This window comes from Scyliorhinus torazame, chromosome 23 (genome assembly GCF_047496885.1).
Source record: "Scyliorhinus torazame isolate Kashiwa2021f chromosome 23, sScyTor2.1, whole genome shotgun sequence".
NCBI classification, from domain to species: Eukaryota; Metazoa; Chordata; class Chondrichthyes; order Carcharhiniformes; family Scyliorhinidae; genus Scyliorhinus; species Scyliorhinus torazame.
The window spans coordinates 69,949,603-69,967,987 of record NC_092729.1 but is presented as its reverse complement, the minus strand read 5'-3'; the positions used below and the strand labels follow the sequence as shown (position 1 = coordinate 69,967,987).

Genomic DNA, 18,385 nt, shown 5'->3' with positions numbered 1-18,385 from the left:
CTATTTGAATGTGAATTAAAGGGGAATGTCACCAACTGCAAGTCAGCTAACCGCCGATAAACCTAGCAATCCCGCCACCCATTCCCTCACCTCCCCCACGCCGTCCTTTCATTAACTTTCACAAAATAATTATCACACTGCAATATTAACATACCTTTGCTGGTGATGTGACGAAAACCTGATACTGCGGAAGTGAATACAAGGTGACAGATGTTAATCTTCTCATTTTCAGATGCAACTGCGTTCTACATGCGAGGTTCTGAAACATTGTGAACTGATAAAGCACATCCGTCAGGTGACACACATTAAACATCGCTTCCATTGCCGTGGGTGAGAAGTGTACAAATTCAGGTCTGCTATCCACAATTTCCAGTTTCCTTTTGATGCACAGCCAGACGTTCGAGGACTGACTGTTAAGTGGCGTAAAATCATGGGGAGGATTCAATGTTGGTGAATCATAGAATCACTACAGTGCGGAAGGTGGTCATTGGTCCCACTTTCTGGACCGACTGTTCGAAAGGCCATCCTACCGAGGCCCGCGTTCCCACCTTATTCATGTCACACCACCCTGAGCGGCAGTTTAACACGGCCAATCCACTTAACCTCCACAGCTCTTGACTGTGGGAGGAAACCGGAGCACCCGGAGGAAACCCACGCAGACATGGGGAAAATGTCAAACTCCACACCGACAATCGTCATTGAACCATGTCGCTGACGGTGTGAGGCAGCAGTGCTAACCACTGTGCCGCTGGGTTGTAGTGGCGAGTCTTTTAGAAAGAAGAATGATTTGGTTAACTACGGTCCAACAAATAAGATAAGGCACTCTAAGTGAATAATAAATCAATGTATTAATAATTTGATCAACTTATTTTAACGGTTGTTTGATTGGTCGAAGCACATCAAGTATTTTTACCTGGATTTCAAAGATGTTTGAAAGAGTGCAGAAAAGATTTACTAGGATGTTACCGGGACTTGATGGTTTGAGTTATAAGGAGAGGCTGGATAGACTGGGACTTTTTTCCCTGGAGCGTAGGAGGCTTAGGGGTGATCTTATAGAGGTCTATAAAATAATGAGGGGCATAGATAAGGTAGATAGTCGACATCTTTTCCCAAAAGTAGGGGAATCTAAAACTAGAGGGCATAGGTTTAAGGTGAGAGGGGAGAGATTCAGAAGGGCCCAAAGGGGCAATTTCTTCACTCAGAGGGTAGTGAGTGTCTGGAATGGGCTGCCAGAGGTAGTAGTCGAGGCGGGTACAATTGTGTCTTTTAAAGAGCATTTAGATAGTTACATGGGTAAGATGGGTATAGAGGGTTATGGGCCAAGTGCGGGCAACTGGGACTAGCTTAATGGTAAAAACTGGGCGGCATGGACTGGTTGGGCCGAAGGGCCTGTTTCCATGCTGTAAACTTCTATGATTCTATAAGAGAGCTGTAGGCCTTAGAATGTCAAAGATGGGGGTCTTAATGAGTGGGGGGGGGGGAGTGTTTTATTTTCAAGTGGAGTTTATTTTATTTTATAAAAATAAATTTAGAGTAACCGATTCTTTTTTTTCCCAATTAAGGGGCAATTTAGCGTGGCCAATCTAACTACCATGCGCATCTTTGGGTTGTGCGGGTGAGACACATGCAGACGGGGAGAATGTGCAAACTCCACACAAACAGTGAGCCGGGCCTGGGATTAAACCCGGACCTCAGCCCCGTGAGGCAGCAGTACTTGCCACAGCGCCAGTTTGCCGCCGTGGAGTTTAAAACAGTAGTCGAAGGTTCAAAACTATGATGTTCAGTATTTTGCGACAAATTGGTCGCCATCTCTTATAAATTATCTACATTCAGCAGAGAACTTGTACTGAAGGTTCCCCCGATTTATTATTGTGATGGCAGGATTGTGGTACGGGAAATGGCAATCAATGGAGTGTGCAAGAATGAGCGGGGATCTGAATGAAACGAATACAATTCTGACGGGCGGGGGTCAGAATTGAAACACAAATTACGTTTCCTCGTCTGCGTGATCTAGAAGAGTTGGCCACGGTCTCAGGAAACGAAAAATCTCAGAATGAGGCCTCAGATGTGGAGTACTTACTCCTCTCAGAGGCTGGTGAGCGTGTGGAATTCGGCACAACACAAGGCTATGCGGTGTCATTCGCATAATGCATGTGGGAAGGAAATAGATACACTCCTAGAAATTAAATGCGTCAGTGGTTTCGGGAGTACTTGGCGATATGACGCTGAGTTTTGGGATCTGCCCGTATCATATTGAATGGCTGTGTTGGCTGAATCGACTGGAAAGGCTAATTGGTGCTTCAATTTGTAATTGTAAAGAGCGGCACAATGGTAAAGTGGTTCCTTTCACAGCTCAGGTGACTGTCTTCGAGTCAGTGCTTCATAAAATTCTATTCCCAGCTCCATCTGGTGGCCAGTTATGATATTACATTAACCCTTTATATACTTGACATTCTGCGTAATGTAACATCCACTTTTCTTTGAAAAATGTTTGAAACACTTTCAAACGTTTAATACGTGTACGGGAATTAATTTTTGTCTGTCATGTTCAATGTCATAACAGATATACTAATATCACAATTAGAGAATTATAGGTTATTATTGTTTACAAGTTTAGACCAGCAGGTTGTTCCCTTATCCTCTTGGACCTTCTTAATACACTCGAGGTGTCATTAAAATTGTCCTTTGTCCGGTCGTTTTCCAGGGTGGAAGAGTCAATTACTAGGGGGCATCGTTTTATGTTGCATGGGGCAAGGTTTAAAGCTAATGTAGGAGGCAAGTATTTTACACAAAGGGTGGTGGGTGCCTGGAACTCACTGCCGGGGGAAGGAGTGGAAGCTGACACAATACTAACTTTTAAGGGGCGTCTGGACAACTCCATGAATAGGACGGGAATAGAGGGATATGGTCCTCAGAAGTGTCGGGGGTTTTAGTCAGATGTGCAGCATGGTCGGCACGGGCTTGGAGGGCCGAAGGGCCTGTTCCTGTGCTGTACATTTATTTGTTCTTTGTTCTTTGAGTGTGCACATTCCCCACATGTCTGCGTGCTTCACTTCCGTGTGCTCTGATTTCTTCCCACATGTCAAGTATGTGCTGGTTAGGTGTACTGGCCATGCAAAATTGCCCTTGAATTTCCAAACGTGGAGTTACGTGGGCAGGGCAAAGGGGTTGGCCCCGTGTAGGGTGCTCTTTCGGAGAGTTCCTGCAGACATGATGGGCCGAATGGCCGCAATCTCCATTGAAAGGAGTCTATGAATTGTCTTTATTTCTATATGTGGCGTAACATTTAAAAGCTTGATGGTTCTATTTCATTGCCTAATTAATGTTATCGTGAAAAGTTACATATTATTTCCAGGTTTGTCAATTAATTGTATTTATATTACCACAGACGCGTTATAGAATTGTATTCTCGGACTATTAGTCCCCGTGTTCCAGTCGCATTCAAATTATGCTGTCGTCCCTGTTACAGACATTTGAAGTGAATACTCAACGTGAAGATTCAATTCGGAGTAAATTAGCTCTGCCCAAAAGAATGGGCGTTTTAACACTGATTAATGTTATTTCTTTTTAAATACATTTAGAGTATCCGATTCATTGTTTCCAATTAAGGGGCAATTTCGCGTGGCTAATCCACCTACCCTGCAATTAGAACATAGAACATAGAACAATACAGCGCAGTACAGGCCCTTCGGCCCACGATGTTGCACCGAAACAAAAGCCATCTAACCTACACTATGCCATTATCATCCATATGTTTATCCAATAAACTTTTAAATGCCCTCAATGTTGGCGAGTTCACTACTGTAGCAGGTAGAGCATTCCACGGCCTCACTACTCTTTGTGTAAAGAACCTACCTCTGACCTCTGTCCTATATCTATTACCCCTCAGTTTAAAATTATGTCCCCTCGTGCCAGCCATTTCCATCCACAGGAGAAGGCTCTCACTGTCCACCCTATCCAACCCCCTGATCATTTTGTATGCCTCTATTAAGTCTCCTCTTAACCTTCTTCTCTCCAACGAAAACAACCTCAAGTCCATCAGCCTTTCCTCATAAGATTTTCCCTCCATACCAGGCAACATCCTGGTAAATCTCCTCTGCACCCGCTCCAAAGTCTCCACGTCCTTCCTATAATGCGGTGACCAGAACTGTACGCAATACTCCAAATGCGGCCGTACCAGAGTTCTGTACAGCTGCAACATGACCTCCCGACTCCGGAACTCAATCCCTCTACCAATAAAGGCCAACACTCCATAGGCCTTCTTCACAACCCTATCAACCTGGGTGGCAACTTTCAGGGATCTATGTACATGGACACCTAGATCCCTCTGCTCATCCACACTTTCAAGAACTTTACCATTAGCCAAATATTCCGCATTCCTGTTATTCCTTCCAAAGTGAATCACCTCACACTTCTCTACATTAAACTCAATTTGCCACCTCTCAGCCCAGCTCTGCAGCTTATCTATATCCCTCTGTAACCTGCTACATCCTTCCACACTATCGACAACACCACCGACTTTAGTATCGTCTGCAAATTTACTCACCCACCCTTCTGCGCCTTCCTCTAGGTCATTGATAAAAATGACAAACAGCAACGGCCCCAGAACAGATCCTTGTGGTACTCCACTTGTGACTGAACTCCATTCTGAACATTTCCCATCAACCACCACCCTCTGTCTTCTTTCAGCTAGCCAATTTCTGATCCACATCTCTAAATCACCCTCAATCCCCAGCCTCCGTATTTTCTGCAATAGCCTACCGTGGGGAACATTATCAAACGCTTTGCTGAAATCCATATACACCACATCAACTGCTCTACCCTCATCTACCAGTTCAGTCACCTTCTCAAAGAACTCAATAAGGTTTGTGAGGCATGACCTACCCTTCACAAAGCCATGCTGACTATCCCTGATCATATTATTCCTATCTAGATGATTATAAATCTTGTCTCTTATAATCCCCTCCAAGACTTTACCCACTACAGATGTGAGGCTCACCGGTCTATAGTTGCCGGGGTTTTCTCTGCTCCCCTTTTTGAACAAAGGGACCACATTTGCTGTCCTCCAGTCCTCTGGCACTATTCCTGTAGCCAATGATGACATAAAAATCAAAGCCAAAGGTCCAGCAATCTCTTCCCTGGCCTCCCAGAGAATCCTAGGATAAATCCCATCAGGTCCCGGGGGCTTATCTATTTTCAGCCTGTCCAGAATTGCCAACACCTCTTCCCTACGTACCTCAATGCCATCTAATCTATTAGCCTGGGGCTCAGCATTCTCCTCCACAACATTATCTTTTTCCTGAGTGAATACTGACAAAAAATATTCATTTAGTATCTCGCCTATCTCTTCAGACTCCACACACAATTTCCCATCCCTGTCCTTGACTGGTCCTACTCTTTCCCTAGTCATTCGCTTATTCCTGGCATACCTATAGAAAGCTTTTGGGTTTTCCTTGATCCTTCCTGCCAAATACTTCTCATGTCCCCTCCTTGCTCGTCTTAGCTCTCTCTTTAGATCCTTCCTCGCTACCTTGTAACTATCCATCGCCCCAACTGAAACTTCACACCTCATCTTCACATAGGCCTCCTTCTTCCTCTTAACAAGAGATTCCACTTCCTTGGTAAACCATGGTTCCCTCGCTCGACGCCTTCCTCCCTGCCTGACCGGTACATACTTATCAAGAACACGCAGTAGCTGATCCTTGAACAAGCCCCACTTATCCAGTGTGCCCAACACTTGCAGCCTACTTCTCCACCTTATCCCCCCCAAGTCACGTCTAATGGCATCATAATTGCCCTTCCCCCAGCTATAACTCTTGCCCTGCGGTGTATACTTATCCCTTTCCATCATTAACGTAAACGTCACCGAATTGTGGTCACTGTCCCCAAAGTGCTCTCCTACCTCCAAATCCAACACCTGGCCTGGTTCATTACCCAAAACCAAATCCAACGTGGCCTCGCCTCTTGTTGGCCTGTCAACATATTGTTTCAGGAAACCCTCCTGCACACACTGTACAAAAAACGACCCATCTATTGTACTCAAACTATATCTTTTCCAGTCAATATTTGGAAAGGCATTGAGGGCATTTAAAAGTTTACTGGATAAACATATGGATGATAATGGCATAGTGTAGGTTAGATGGCTTTTGTTTCGGTGCAACATCGTGGGCCGAAGGGCCTGTACTGCGCTGTATTGTTCTATGTTCTATGTAAAGTTAAAGTCTCCCATAATAACTACCCTGTTACTTTCGCTCTTATCCAGAATCATCTTCGCCATCCTTTCCTCTACATCCCTAGAACTATTAGGAGGCCTATAAAAAAACTCCCAAAAGGGTGACCTCTCCTTTCCTGTTTCTAACTTCAGCCCATACTACCTCGGAAGAAGAGTCCCCATCTAGCATCCTCTCCGCCACCGTAATACTGCTCTTGACTAGCAGCGCCACACGTCCCCCTCTTTTACCTCCTTCTCTGAGCTTACTAAAACACCTAAACCCCGGAACCTGCAACATCCATTCCTGTCCCTGCTCTATCCATGTCTCCAACCCAATTCTTTGGGTTGTGGGGGCGCAAACACGGGGAGAATGTGCAAACTCCAGACGGACAGTGACCCAGAATCAGGATCGAATCTGGGACGTCGGCGCCGTGTGACACCAGTGCTAGCCATTGTGCCACCGTGCTGCCCCAACACTGCTTATTGTTCTCATACACGACGTGTTTATCTTTTACGTACCAATGAGTAGAAGGAGGCAAAAGGTACCCATGCCTATTACAAATCTACAGCTGAAATTGAATTCCCTTGTGAGGACATCCTCTTCCGATCAGCTCTTGTGTGCTGCAGTTTCCTGAAGAAATGAATCAGAACTTCAGTGAGCATGGAAGGAGTCAGTTCTGTCGGTAGGGACGTTTGCATTGGCCATGAAGGGCTCTCCTTCCCTTTGAACAGTTATGCATAGATTACTTTTACATTTCCAAGCCGTTAGCTCGCGTTAATGATAGCAATTGTCAAATACAAATCAAACACGAGGAGGCAGCAAACTCACTGCTCTTTGCAGATTATGCAGATTGCGTTTAGGAAGGTTGGCATCAACATTTAAAGTCTGAGACATAACCAATTAATTCCCCAAACCTTGTATTGCTTGGCAATTGTGCTGCTAGCCAACTAAATAAATTCACCCGAGGAAGGAGCAGCGCTCCGAAAGCTAGTGACATCGAAACAAACCTGTTGGACTTTAACCTGGTGTTGTAAGACTTCGTACCCAACTAAATAAAGACGCTGATCCGATATAAACAGTGATACAGTTGGCTGGAGGGACTAAGGTAAAAGGCGTTTAAATTATGACTTACTCCAACCTCAATGTCACCTTTGTTCGAGCTCAGTTATGGCCCAGATGGACGTTCCTGTTTAACTTCCTGCAGCGCCAAGTTGTCGAAACGCAAAGGTGGAAGCGAGAGTGATGGACTGTGCTCACTGCACATTCTGATAGCTGAATCAGATGTCATGTTGCACAACTAATTATTCAAGTCCCCGCAGCGTTTCGCAAAAGCATGTTTCGGCTGACAAATTACTGAAGCCTAAAATCGGGCCCATCAGGGGCCTTGAACCTCGTGGGCTTTTTCCGACTCCGCCTCGCTCCTGCCAATACTTTACACCATCCCAAAGGCTAGAAAGATATTATTCCGCACCATAAGAAGCGTTGCGTCTCGAAAATATGCGGCACTCCGAGGAGATAGTCCTGCGACCTGTCAAACTTGCAGCACTGGTTTTGTTGTGTTGCTTGTCATATGCTAATATCTGTGACTTATGGAACAATTGGTGTTCCAAGGGCTACCGAGAGCATATCGTGCCATCTTGGTCTGAACTTAGTAGCCATGATAATGAAATATTGGGTGGCTGAGTATAAATCATACTTATAATGCAGTTATGTATGCCCATGAGTTCAATGTATATTTACATTCTAAGTATGAATATCTAGACGGAACCTGTACGATTAGTATCTGTATGTTTTATATTGCCATGAAGATATACAGAGCCGTGCATGAATCAGTTCCTATATGTTAAATTTGCTGCAGTTGCATACATTCCAGATTCATCAGTACATTTATACCTTTACTGTGGCACTGACCACTTTAACAGCCAACTAGATGAGGCCTGTTATTGGAATCAATATTACCCTGCTCCTATGTGTTCGCCTATTTCTAATATCTCCATCAAATGACCAGTCATTTGGTATTGGGTATACGCCTATTCTGTAGGTTTTTGGACAGTAATGATAGTTGCACTGTCCTATAAGTTAGAGTTTAGAATTAGAACCAACTTATTGTTGCACTATTTTGCAGCAGTATTATTTTAGATTTTCATGTCGACCTAGACGTCTGCGTCAGGAAACAGACGCCGCCTTTATGGTGTAGATTGCATATTATAAGCTACAATTAATGAATATTAGAGATCTTTTCGAAATCACATTATTTTCGCTTTTCACTGGATCAAAATGGAAAAAATCCTTTCACTAAACGTGTCCCTGTACAGAGTGGCCAAGGCAATGCACTCTTTAATTACTAATGCTCTGCTCCTCTCCCCCCTTCCCTTCTGAGCAACAGGGACAGACTCCATGCCAGAGGCCCGTACCCCATGGCTTACCCCTGGTAAGTCCCCCCCCCCACAAGTATCCAAAGCGGTGTACTTGTTTCTCAGGGGAACGACCGCAGGGGATCCCTGCACGGACTGTTTTTTCCCAGTCCCTCTTACAGTTACCCATCTATCTCCAATCTTTGGTGTAACTAATTCCCTGAAGCTGCTATCTATGACCCCCTCTGCCTCCCGAATGATCCGAAGTTCTTCCAACTCCAGCTCCAGTTCCCTAACTCGGTCTTGGAGGAGCTGGAGATGGCAGCACTTCCTGCAGGTAAAATCAGCAGGGACACTAACGGCATCCCTCACCTCAAACATCCTGCAGGAGGAACATTGCACTCCCTTCCCTGCCATTCCTCTAACTTTCTACCAAGATCTGGCTAACAACTAACTTAAATTTTTTTTTAAAAAAATAATAATATAATATGGCACTTACCTCAGACCAATGGGTTTTATTATTAGGTTAGAGGAGGGCGGCGGGTGGGAGACACTACACGTGTAGTGTCTCGGGTTTCCTCTCCACCAGAATTTATTGGTGAGGGTCTTCCCAGAAGTCCGCGGGTCGAACTTACTGTTCCCGCCTTAAACAATAAAAATTTTTTAAAAACAGCAAAGAGGGACCGAAAAAGGCACCAGGCAAGTGTTTACCGCTGAAATCGACTGGCCTGCTCCTGTGAAGGTCTCCCAGAAATCACTTGCGCACTGCTCCCGCTGAAATTGACTCACCTGCTCCGCTCCCGCTGAAATCGACTGGCCTGCTCCTGCAAAGACAAGTGTTTTTAAAGGAGAGACTTACCTCCCAGAAATCACGGGCGTCATTCTCCGCCGGCGGGAGTCTCCGTTCTGCCGGCGCCCGGGGGGTTTCCCGAAGGCGTGGGGCTGCCCCACAATGGGAAACCCCATTGACCGGCCGGTGTTACGGAGACTCCTGCCGGCCGGTCGGGGCTGAAATGTGGCGGGGCGGGGCGGAGAATTTCGCCCCACTTGCGCACTGCTCCCGCTGACATTGACTCACCTGCTCCGCTCCCGCTGGAATCGACACATTCTCCCCGTGTCTGCGTGGGTTTCGCCCCCACAACCCAAAGATGTGCAGGCTCGGTGGATTGGCCGCGCTAAATTGCCCCTTAATTGGAAAAACCTGATTTGGGTACTCTAATTTAAAACGCTAGTATGGTTACTGGGTGATGTGAATATGATGTGGAGGCATGGGTTTCAGTGCCCTGCTCTTCCTCAGGACAGGCGGAGGCACAATGCACCGAATGACCTTCTTCTGCACTGAAAATTCTGTGCATTCTAGGCGATCAGTTATGTTTCCAATCCTGATACTTCAATCCATTGAATTTAAATTGTCCCGGTTGAGGTTATGGAAATATATTCTTTGTACATTAGAATGAGGTATCGTTCCTCTGACAATCCCGTCCAACATTCAAGATATTTCACTGCATATACTGATGATTAGGTCCTGTTAAGTTTAGTCGAAGTGATGTATCTATATACAGTGATTATTGCCGATGGTGGCTTTCCAAAGTTATTGCCACAGAGCCCAGAAATATTTCACTTACTGGAGGTCAGAAGGAGGCAACAGTCACTCGTGTTGATTGCGAGGAGGATTCTAACATCAGCTTACAAATGCAAAATAAACTGCTATGTTCTTTTTACTTCTATGCAGCTCCCATTGAGGCAGGTGAGGATCATACTGTCACGGAGAGACATAAGAAATCAGTCGCTCACACACAGCTTGGGCCGGTGGGCAGTTCCTGCTCCTGAGAACGCAGCCTCACAAATTCAGCCTCAGCTTCTGCAAGCAGGGGGAGTTCCAGCGGATGCCGTGCTGCAGTGGAAAGGGGAACTTAGCCCTGCCCAGTTCAAGTACAAAAACCTGACCGAATGAAAGCAGTTGCAAAGTTGGCCTCACTGGAAACTGATGTCAAATGTGATTGATTCCTCCCGCAATGTCCCCTGTGCTGGAGCCCATGTCCCCAGATGGAAGCCCTTGTTTGGCTCACTGCAGAGCCTGACTCTGAGGAGCAGTGAAAGTGAAGGGCTGCCGTGAGCTGACAATGTAAAGCTGAGCCGGGTTTCCTCCAGCAGAGACACGTTTTCAAATCAACACCGAGTTTCCAAAACGGAATTTGCTTCGCAAATGATTGAAGTCGAACACGAGGTCTTATCTCCAGAAGCATCTTCAGCTGAGACAACTGCTCACACTCGTCCTAACAGCTGGAAAAGATACCTTTAGTTGGACCCAGGGAATCCAATGATATGATGCCATTCCAGAAGAGCTTAAAAGAACAAGCACCTCTGAATGCGTCGACCGGCATCGAGATATTTCAGATCTTTATCATGGACGATCTGTTCTGAAAGTTTACATACATAGATTACATAGAACATACAGTGCAGAAGGAGGCCATTCGGCCCATCGAGTCTGCACCGACCCACATTAATCCCTCACTTCCACCTTATCCCCGCAACCCAATAACCCCTCCCAACCCTTATGGACACTAAGGGCAATTTATCATGGCCAATCCACCTAACCTGCACATCTTTGGACTGTGGGAGGAAACCGGAGCACCCGGAGGAAACCCACGCAGGACACGGGGAGAACGTGCAAACTCCGCACAGACAGTGACCCAGCGGGGAATCGAACCTGGGACCCTGGCGCTGTGAAGCCACAGTGCTAATCACTTGTGCTACCATGCTGCCCACTTTTTTTGAAGTTTTGAAGTTCTCACTGTTATATCCGGATCTGTGACTAATTAGCCCAATAACGACACAGTGCGACGAACCCCACAATACTCGGGCGTCAGTAACACTTAATGAAGTAAAAATGAAATGTTTGGCGCAGGAGTATAAATTTTCCTCATTCTGTAATTCTAAAATCCGATGAGTACAACCTGTACTTTGTGAATGACATGTGGGAATCTGTACAGCAGACCGGGTAATGGATTCACGTTGTTCCAAATATGTAGATAAACTTGGACAGGCCTGTGATCAGTGTCTGTACTGCCGTAGCCGTACTGGTCAATACTCTTCCTGGTTCTGGGTTAGAATTCATTCCGCACTGTCTTGCTGTCCACTTGCCTTCTGGGCGAGACCAATTATTACGCCCAGGGTGCTGCAACTCCCTTTCAGCGTTTTATCAGTCTATCCAACTGGCTAACTGGTATGACAATATTACAGTTTACAGGGACATACCAAATAGTTCAATATGCCTACCGTAGGCAGCACGTAGCATTGTGGATAGCACAATTGCTTCACAGCTCCAGGGTCCCAGGTTCGATTCCGGATTGTGTCACTGTCTGTGCGGAGTCTGCACATCCTCCCCGTGTGTGCGTGGGTTTCCTCCAGGGGCTCCGGTTTCCTCCCACAGTCCAAAGATGTGCAGGTTAGGTGGATTGGCCGTGATAAATTGACCTTAGTTTGGGGTGGGGTTACTGGGTTATGGGGATAGGGTGAAGGTGTGGACCTTGCGTAGGGTGCTCTTTCCTGTAAATTCTATGATATTAAGTGGGTCGCTGCAGAATAGATGGGCCGAATGGCGTCCTTCTGCACTGTGTGTTCTGTGTTCACGCGTGCGCACGGTGATGACCTCATTTACATTTTGCAGCTGCGCGGACCCGGCCCCCCAAACAGTTTCCCCCGAAACCACTCCCCCACCCTCCTCCGCACCCCGGCAACACACCCCACCACTCCTCCCAGCCCCCTCCGACACCCCAGTGGCCAGCAGCTCGGCTCTCTCCCGGCTGTGGCGGTGGGGGACACAGTCTGCATCGCCACGCCGAGGCTCGGAAAACTGAGACCACACAGGATCCACCGGTCATGAACTCGGCCCATCGGGGGCGGAACATTGATGGGTTTCAGCGTCGGACAATGAACAATGCCACCTCTAATATTCTCTTGGAAGTAAGTGTGCCAGCCTATCGGAATCTCGACTGCACTTGACTGCAGATCTATAGCAATGGAGCTGAGTCCACAAAAGATCAGCCATGATCTCATTGAATGGTGGAGCAGGCTCGAGGGGCCAGATGGCCGACTCCTGCTCCTAGTTCTTATGTTCTGATGTGTCTGACCCTGACTTGCCCTCTCACATTGCCGAGTGAGTCACCCATGTCTGGCTCACAGCAATGAGTCCAAATTGAAGGCACTCGGGCCTCCCACGTCCACTCAAGTCCGCTCCACACAGATGGGATGTTCCACTGAAAATCACGGCAGTAAGACATCTCTGTGAAGAAAGGAGAGGAGTACCCGGAGATCCTGCAGTTGACATTTTGTCTGCCAATTGGGCAGGCTTCTCATAATCGAGAAAAAGTGGGGCAGCCCCTTTCTTCTCCATGTTGTAGTTATTGTGCTAACCAATTGTGCTAGCCACAGTAGCCCAATTGCTTCACAGCTCCAGGGTCCCAGGTTCGATTCTGGCTTGGGTCACTGTCTGTGCGGAGTCAACAACGAAAATAGTGGGTCGGATCTCGAACAACGCCGGGTCAGAATACAGGAGGGAGAGAGACAACCTTGTGGCGTGGTGCAGCGACAACAATCCTTCCCTCAATGACCGGAGCTGTGAAGCAATTGTCCTAACCACCATGCTACCGTGCTGCCCCAAAGGTTTGAGGGGCAGATCTATTGAGCATTCAGGAGAGTTCAATCCACCAACCTTGCACATCTTTGGGTTGTGGGGGCGAAACCCGCACAAACACGGGGAGAATGTGCAAATTCCACACAGACAGTGACCCAGAGCTGGGATCGAACCTGGGACCTCGGCGCCGTGAGACCACAGTGCTACCACTGCGCCACCATGCTGCCCTTAAGCCCTTACTTCTTCCCAATCCCCATAACCCAATAACCCCCCTAATCTTTTTTGGACACTAACAGCAAGTTAGAATGGCCAATCCACCGAACCTGCACATCTTTGGACTGTGGGAGGAATCCGGGGCACCCGGAGGAAACCCGCGCAGACACGGGGAGAACGTGCACACTCCGTACAGGCAGCGTCCCGGTGGGGAATCGAGCCTGGGCCTCTGGTGCTGTGAAGCCACAGTGGTAGCCCCTTCTGTCATCGTGCCTCCCTTATCCGTGGCCACGCACCTGGCAATTCTCCGGCCGTTTCTGTCGGGAACGTGCGGAGTTTTACTCGGATCCACCGCTGGCCCCCCACTGGGCGGAGCATCGGTGCGGGGGCTGCACCAACCTTTTCATTGTAAAACTAGACACTCAAAACAAGTCTCAAAATCGAAGAAATCAATTTATTTTGCAAACACAAACTCAACTGGACTAGCCACAGGAATTGTGTGGATACAAGAGGAGGGCAGAGGCTGGGACTCCTGGGATGGAGAACTAACTTCCCACCTCCCGAAAGCCCATCTACGATCTAAACGTACACGGAGTGCAATGGAATACTCTCCACTTGCCTGGGGAAGTGCAGCTCCAACAACACTCAAGAAGATTGACACCATGCAAGGAAATAGCAGCCCATTGATTGCTATCCCATTCACAATAATTTGTGCTCTCCACCACTGATGAACAGTGGCAGCCGTGTGTAACATTTGCTAGCTGCACTGCAGGGACTCACCAAGGCACCTGAGACAGCACCTTACAAACCCACAGCCCATCTAGAAGGACAAGAGCTGCAGATACCCACCACCTGTAGATTCCCCGCCAAGTCACTCACCGCTCTGACTTGGAAATACATCACCGTTCCTTAACTGTCACTGGGGAAACACCCTGGAACTCCCTTTCTAACAGCACAATGGGTGCACCTGCACCTCAGGGACTGCAGCAGTTCAAGAAGGCAGCTCACCACCACCTTCTCAAGGGGCCACTTGTGATGGGTAATAAATTCTGGCCCAGCCAACGATGCCCACATCCCGTATCGAATATGAAAACAACATCAACAATTTATGTTGGATTCATGTCAGAATTACTGGAACTTCCTTTCAATTCCAAATTTTATGAACTGAATTTAAATTTCCACGAGCTGCTGTTGGAGTGCGTCACGGAGTGGAAGACTTGAACACTTCCCCACAGAATATTAACACTAGCTTTTATCAAATCAAGTCAGTGAGCTGGGCAGCACAAGTGGATAGCTCTGTGGCTTCACAGCGCCAGGGACCGAGGTTCGATTCCCCGCTGGGTCACTGTCTGTGCGGAGTCTGCACCTTCTCCCCGTGTCTGCGTGGGTTTCCTCCGGTTTCCTCCCACTGTCCAAAGATGTGCAGGTTAGGTGGATTGGCCGTGAACAATTGCCCTTAGTGACCAAAAATGTTGGGAGGGTTATTGGGTTTCTATGGAAGTGAGCGCTTAAGTGGGTCGGTGCAGACTGGATGGGCCGAATGGCCTGCTTCGGCACTATTGGTTCTATTTTCCCATGACACCCATAGACTTCACTCTGTTTAGATTTTTAACACATTTAGATCTTGTTTTGTCTCCCCCTTTTCTCTGCCTCTCTCCCTCTCACCCCCTCCCCTCCCACCCCAATATTACATGTATGCCCACCACCTCCTCTTACTGGTAAGAGTGGCAAAATGCAGGCACCAGGGGCTGAAGGAACACAGCTGCTGCGGTTTCCTGTGCTATTCCGCCATTAGCAGAGCACATCTACCTCAATCTGTGTAATGTGGCTCAGTCGGTAACACTAAGGTCTCTGCTGCCAGGAGCTGCTGGTTACAAGTGTGATTCCCCCCTGCCCCCGCCCCAGCGGAGCGGCTCCCCCCTCTCCCGACTGTGGCTGCACTGGGCGGAGAAGGCCCGCACCTGTGGCTGCGCATGCGCATGGTGACCGCCTCCACCGATCGCACTGGACACGTGGCGCGAGCCGTGCGCGGAGCTGGCCTGCCAAATCGTGCCCTCCTGTAACACCCTCGCCACCACCGGACCAACCCCCGCCAATCCCCCCCCCCCCCGCCCGGCTAGTGGAATCCCCCCCCCCCCCCCCGCCCCCCCCGCCTGTGCCGGCGCCGGACAGAGTCCACAGCTGCATACGAGTTTGACGAAACCTCAGACCACGAGTGATCCACACCAACAGGAAGTAGACCCATCGGGGACGGTGCAAGGCAGAGGGCCTTCAGGTGAGGTCCTGAAAAGGTCCCAAAAGCGTGCTGCGTACCCACCAATGATGCCGTTTTGGAGCAGGCGGGGTACCGGAAACAGGCGCCGGCCCCGAATTCGGCCTCCAAAGGGATTCTCCGGCCAAACGTCCAAGCGATTTCGGCATCGGCAATCGGAGAATCCAGACAAATGATAAATTGTCCCTTAATGTCCAACGGTGTGTCCGTTTGGTAACATGGTCTCAGGAATGTGGTGGGGTGGTGGGCCTAGGCAGAATGTTCTTTCAGAGGATTGGTGCATAATTGATGGGCTGAATGGCCTCCCTCTGTACTTTAGGGATTGTATAATTCTATGAATGTCAAGGGGAGTCGGTTCGATTCAGTTTAAGCTGTAACTGTTGTAATATAAATGTTCCTTGCCCCAATATTACTGTAGGTTTAAATGTATTTTGGGAGCATAAACAAGAGCGAGTATACAAACTCAATTGTACAACTTTGAAGGAAGTACAGGAGCAGGGGAGCTGGGGTTCAAGTACATAATTCACTGAAGTTGGCCAGGCAAGTTGTCACAGTTGTCGAGAATGCTAACAGGATTCTTGGGTTATAAATAGGGGCAACATGTATCAATGCAAGAAGTGATGGACACCTCTGCAAATGATTGGCCACATCACTTTTGTAGTATTGTGTTCAGTTCTGGGAAATTTATTTAAGGAACAATGCAAAAGCCCTGCAGCGGAGATTAACTAGAGTAATGCCAGGAACGAGGAATTTTAGGTAGGGAAGGATTGGAGAAATTCGCAATACAACATAGAACATAGAACAATACAGCGCAGTACAGGCCCTTCGGCCCACGATGTTGCACCGAAACAAAAGCCATCTAACCTACACTATACCATTATCATCCATATGTTTATCCAATAAACTTTTAAATGCCCTCAATGTTGGCGAGTTCACTACTGTAGCAGGTAGGGCATTCCACGGCCTCACTACTCTTTGCGTAAAGAACCTACCCCTGACCTCTGTCCTATATCTATTACCCCTCAGTTTAATGCTATGTCTCCTCGTGCTAGCCATTTCCATCCGCGGGAGAAGGCTCTCACTGTCCACCCTATCTAACCCTCTGATCATTTTGTATGCCTCTATTAAGTCTCCTCTTAACCTTCTTCTCTCTAACGAAAACAACCTCAAGTCCATCAGCCTTTCCTCATAAGATTTTCCCTCCATACCAGGCAACATCCTGGTAAATCTCCTCTGCACCCGTTCCAAAGCCTCCACGTCCTTCCTATAATGCGGTGACCAGAACTGTACGCAATACTCCAAATGCGGCCGTACCAGAGTTCTGTACAGCTGCAACATGACCTCCCGACTCCGGAACTCAATCCCTCTACCAATAAAGGCCAACACTCCATAGGCCTTCTTCACCACCGTATCAACCTGGGTGGCAACTTTCAGGGATCTATGTACATGGACACCTAGATCCCTCTGCTCATCCACACTTCCAAGAACTTTTCCATTCGCCAAATATTCCACATTCCTGTTTTTCCTTCCAAAGTGAATCACCTCACACTTCTCTACATTAAACTCCATTTGCCACCTCTCAGCCCAGCTCTGCAGCTTATCTATATCCCTCTGTAACCTGCTACTTCCTTCCACACTATGTAACCCTTGGATCAGGGAAGATTAAAAGGCCACTTTAATGAAGGGTTCAAAAGACTGAAAACATTTCAAAGGGAAATGACGGATATTCTATTTCCACCAGTTGGTAAGTCAGTGACGAGGGGGGTCAGAATTTTAAGATGACCTGCGAGAGAGCTAGGAATGAGTTTAGGATAAACTTATTTACTCAGAGAGTTGTTGGAGTTTGGTATTCGGTGCCGGGAGAGTGTCGGAGGTGGATTCAATAGGAGGTTTTGAGAAGAGATCTGGTTCTATACTTGAAAGTGGTGATTATAAAGGCCAAGGAGATCAAACTGGGGAATGGGGCGAGCTCTGGAACTCTTTCGGGAGCCGGTGCAGACATGATGGGCAGAATGGCTGTGCTGGAACGTTCCATGATTATAAGATGGGAAGAGGTGGTGGGGTGGGTGAAAAGAGCATCAATTGTAACTGATACTGCACATTGAGGGACAGAAGCTGGCGTGTGGCAGGATCACCAGATCCCAAGAATTGATGTCTTGTTTGGCATGGATTCATATTCCAACATGGAATTGTCTGGGATGTAATGTTAGTTTAAATGATGACAAAATGCTGAACGGTTAAACGCAGCTCCTCTTTTGAAGGCACTGGTATGCTTCAGGAAAGGAAATCTGCCGTCCTTACCTGGCCAGGCCAACATGTTCCTTCAGGCCCATATTAGTATGATTGACTGCCCTCTGAAATCGCCTAGCAAGGTCACTTAGTTCAAGGGCAATTAGTGATGAGTAAACAAAGAACACATTAACTATAGCACAAGAACAGGCCCTTCGGCCCTCCAAACCTGCGCCGACCGTGCTGCCCGCCTGACCTACAACCGTCGACACTCCGGGTCCGTATCCCTCTTTTCCCATCTTGTTCATGTCATTATCAAGCACCCCTTAAACGTCACTATCGTTCCTGCTTCCACACCTCCTCCGGCAGCGAGTTCCAGGCACCCACTGCCCTCTGTGTAAAAAAACGTCCATCGCACATCTCCGCTAAACTTGGCCCCTCGCGCCATAAACATATGTCCCCAAGTAAC

The 18,385-nt window shown here is 47.8% G+C and overlaps 1 protein-coding gene across 5 annotated transcripts in view; it reads right to left on the bottom strand.

Annotated features, from left to right (window-relative positions):
* Window positions 1–18,385, bottom strand: part of LOC140399615 (Fc receptor-like protein 2) — a 45,893-nt gene that overhangs the window by 25,920 nt on the left and 1,588 nt on the right. For 2 of the 5 annotated variants that reach the window (XM_072489149.1, XM_072489151.1), the window contains exons 1-3: window positions 10,192–10,616; window positions 6,731–6,842; window positions 155–184 (exon numbers count right to left, since the gene is read on the bottom strand). In XM_072489149.1, coding sequence (XP_072345250.1) covers window positions 155–184; window positions 6,731–6,761 — 61 coding nt within the window. In that variant the 5' untranslated portion in view covers window positions 6,762–6,842; window positions 10,192–10,616. Of the gene's footprint in view, window positions 1–154; window positions 185–6,730; window positions 6,843–10,191; window positions 10,620–18,385 lie in introns of those variants that run through there. The other 3 variants (XM_072489150.1, XM_072489146.1, XM_072489147.1) reach the window with 3 other exon arrangements.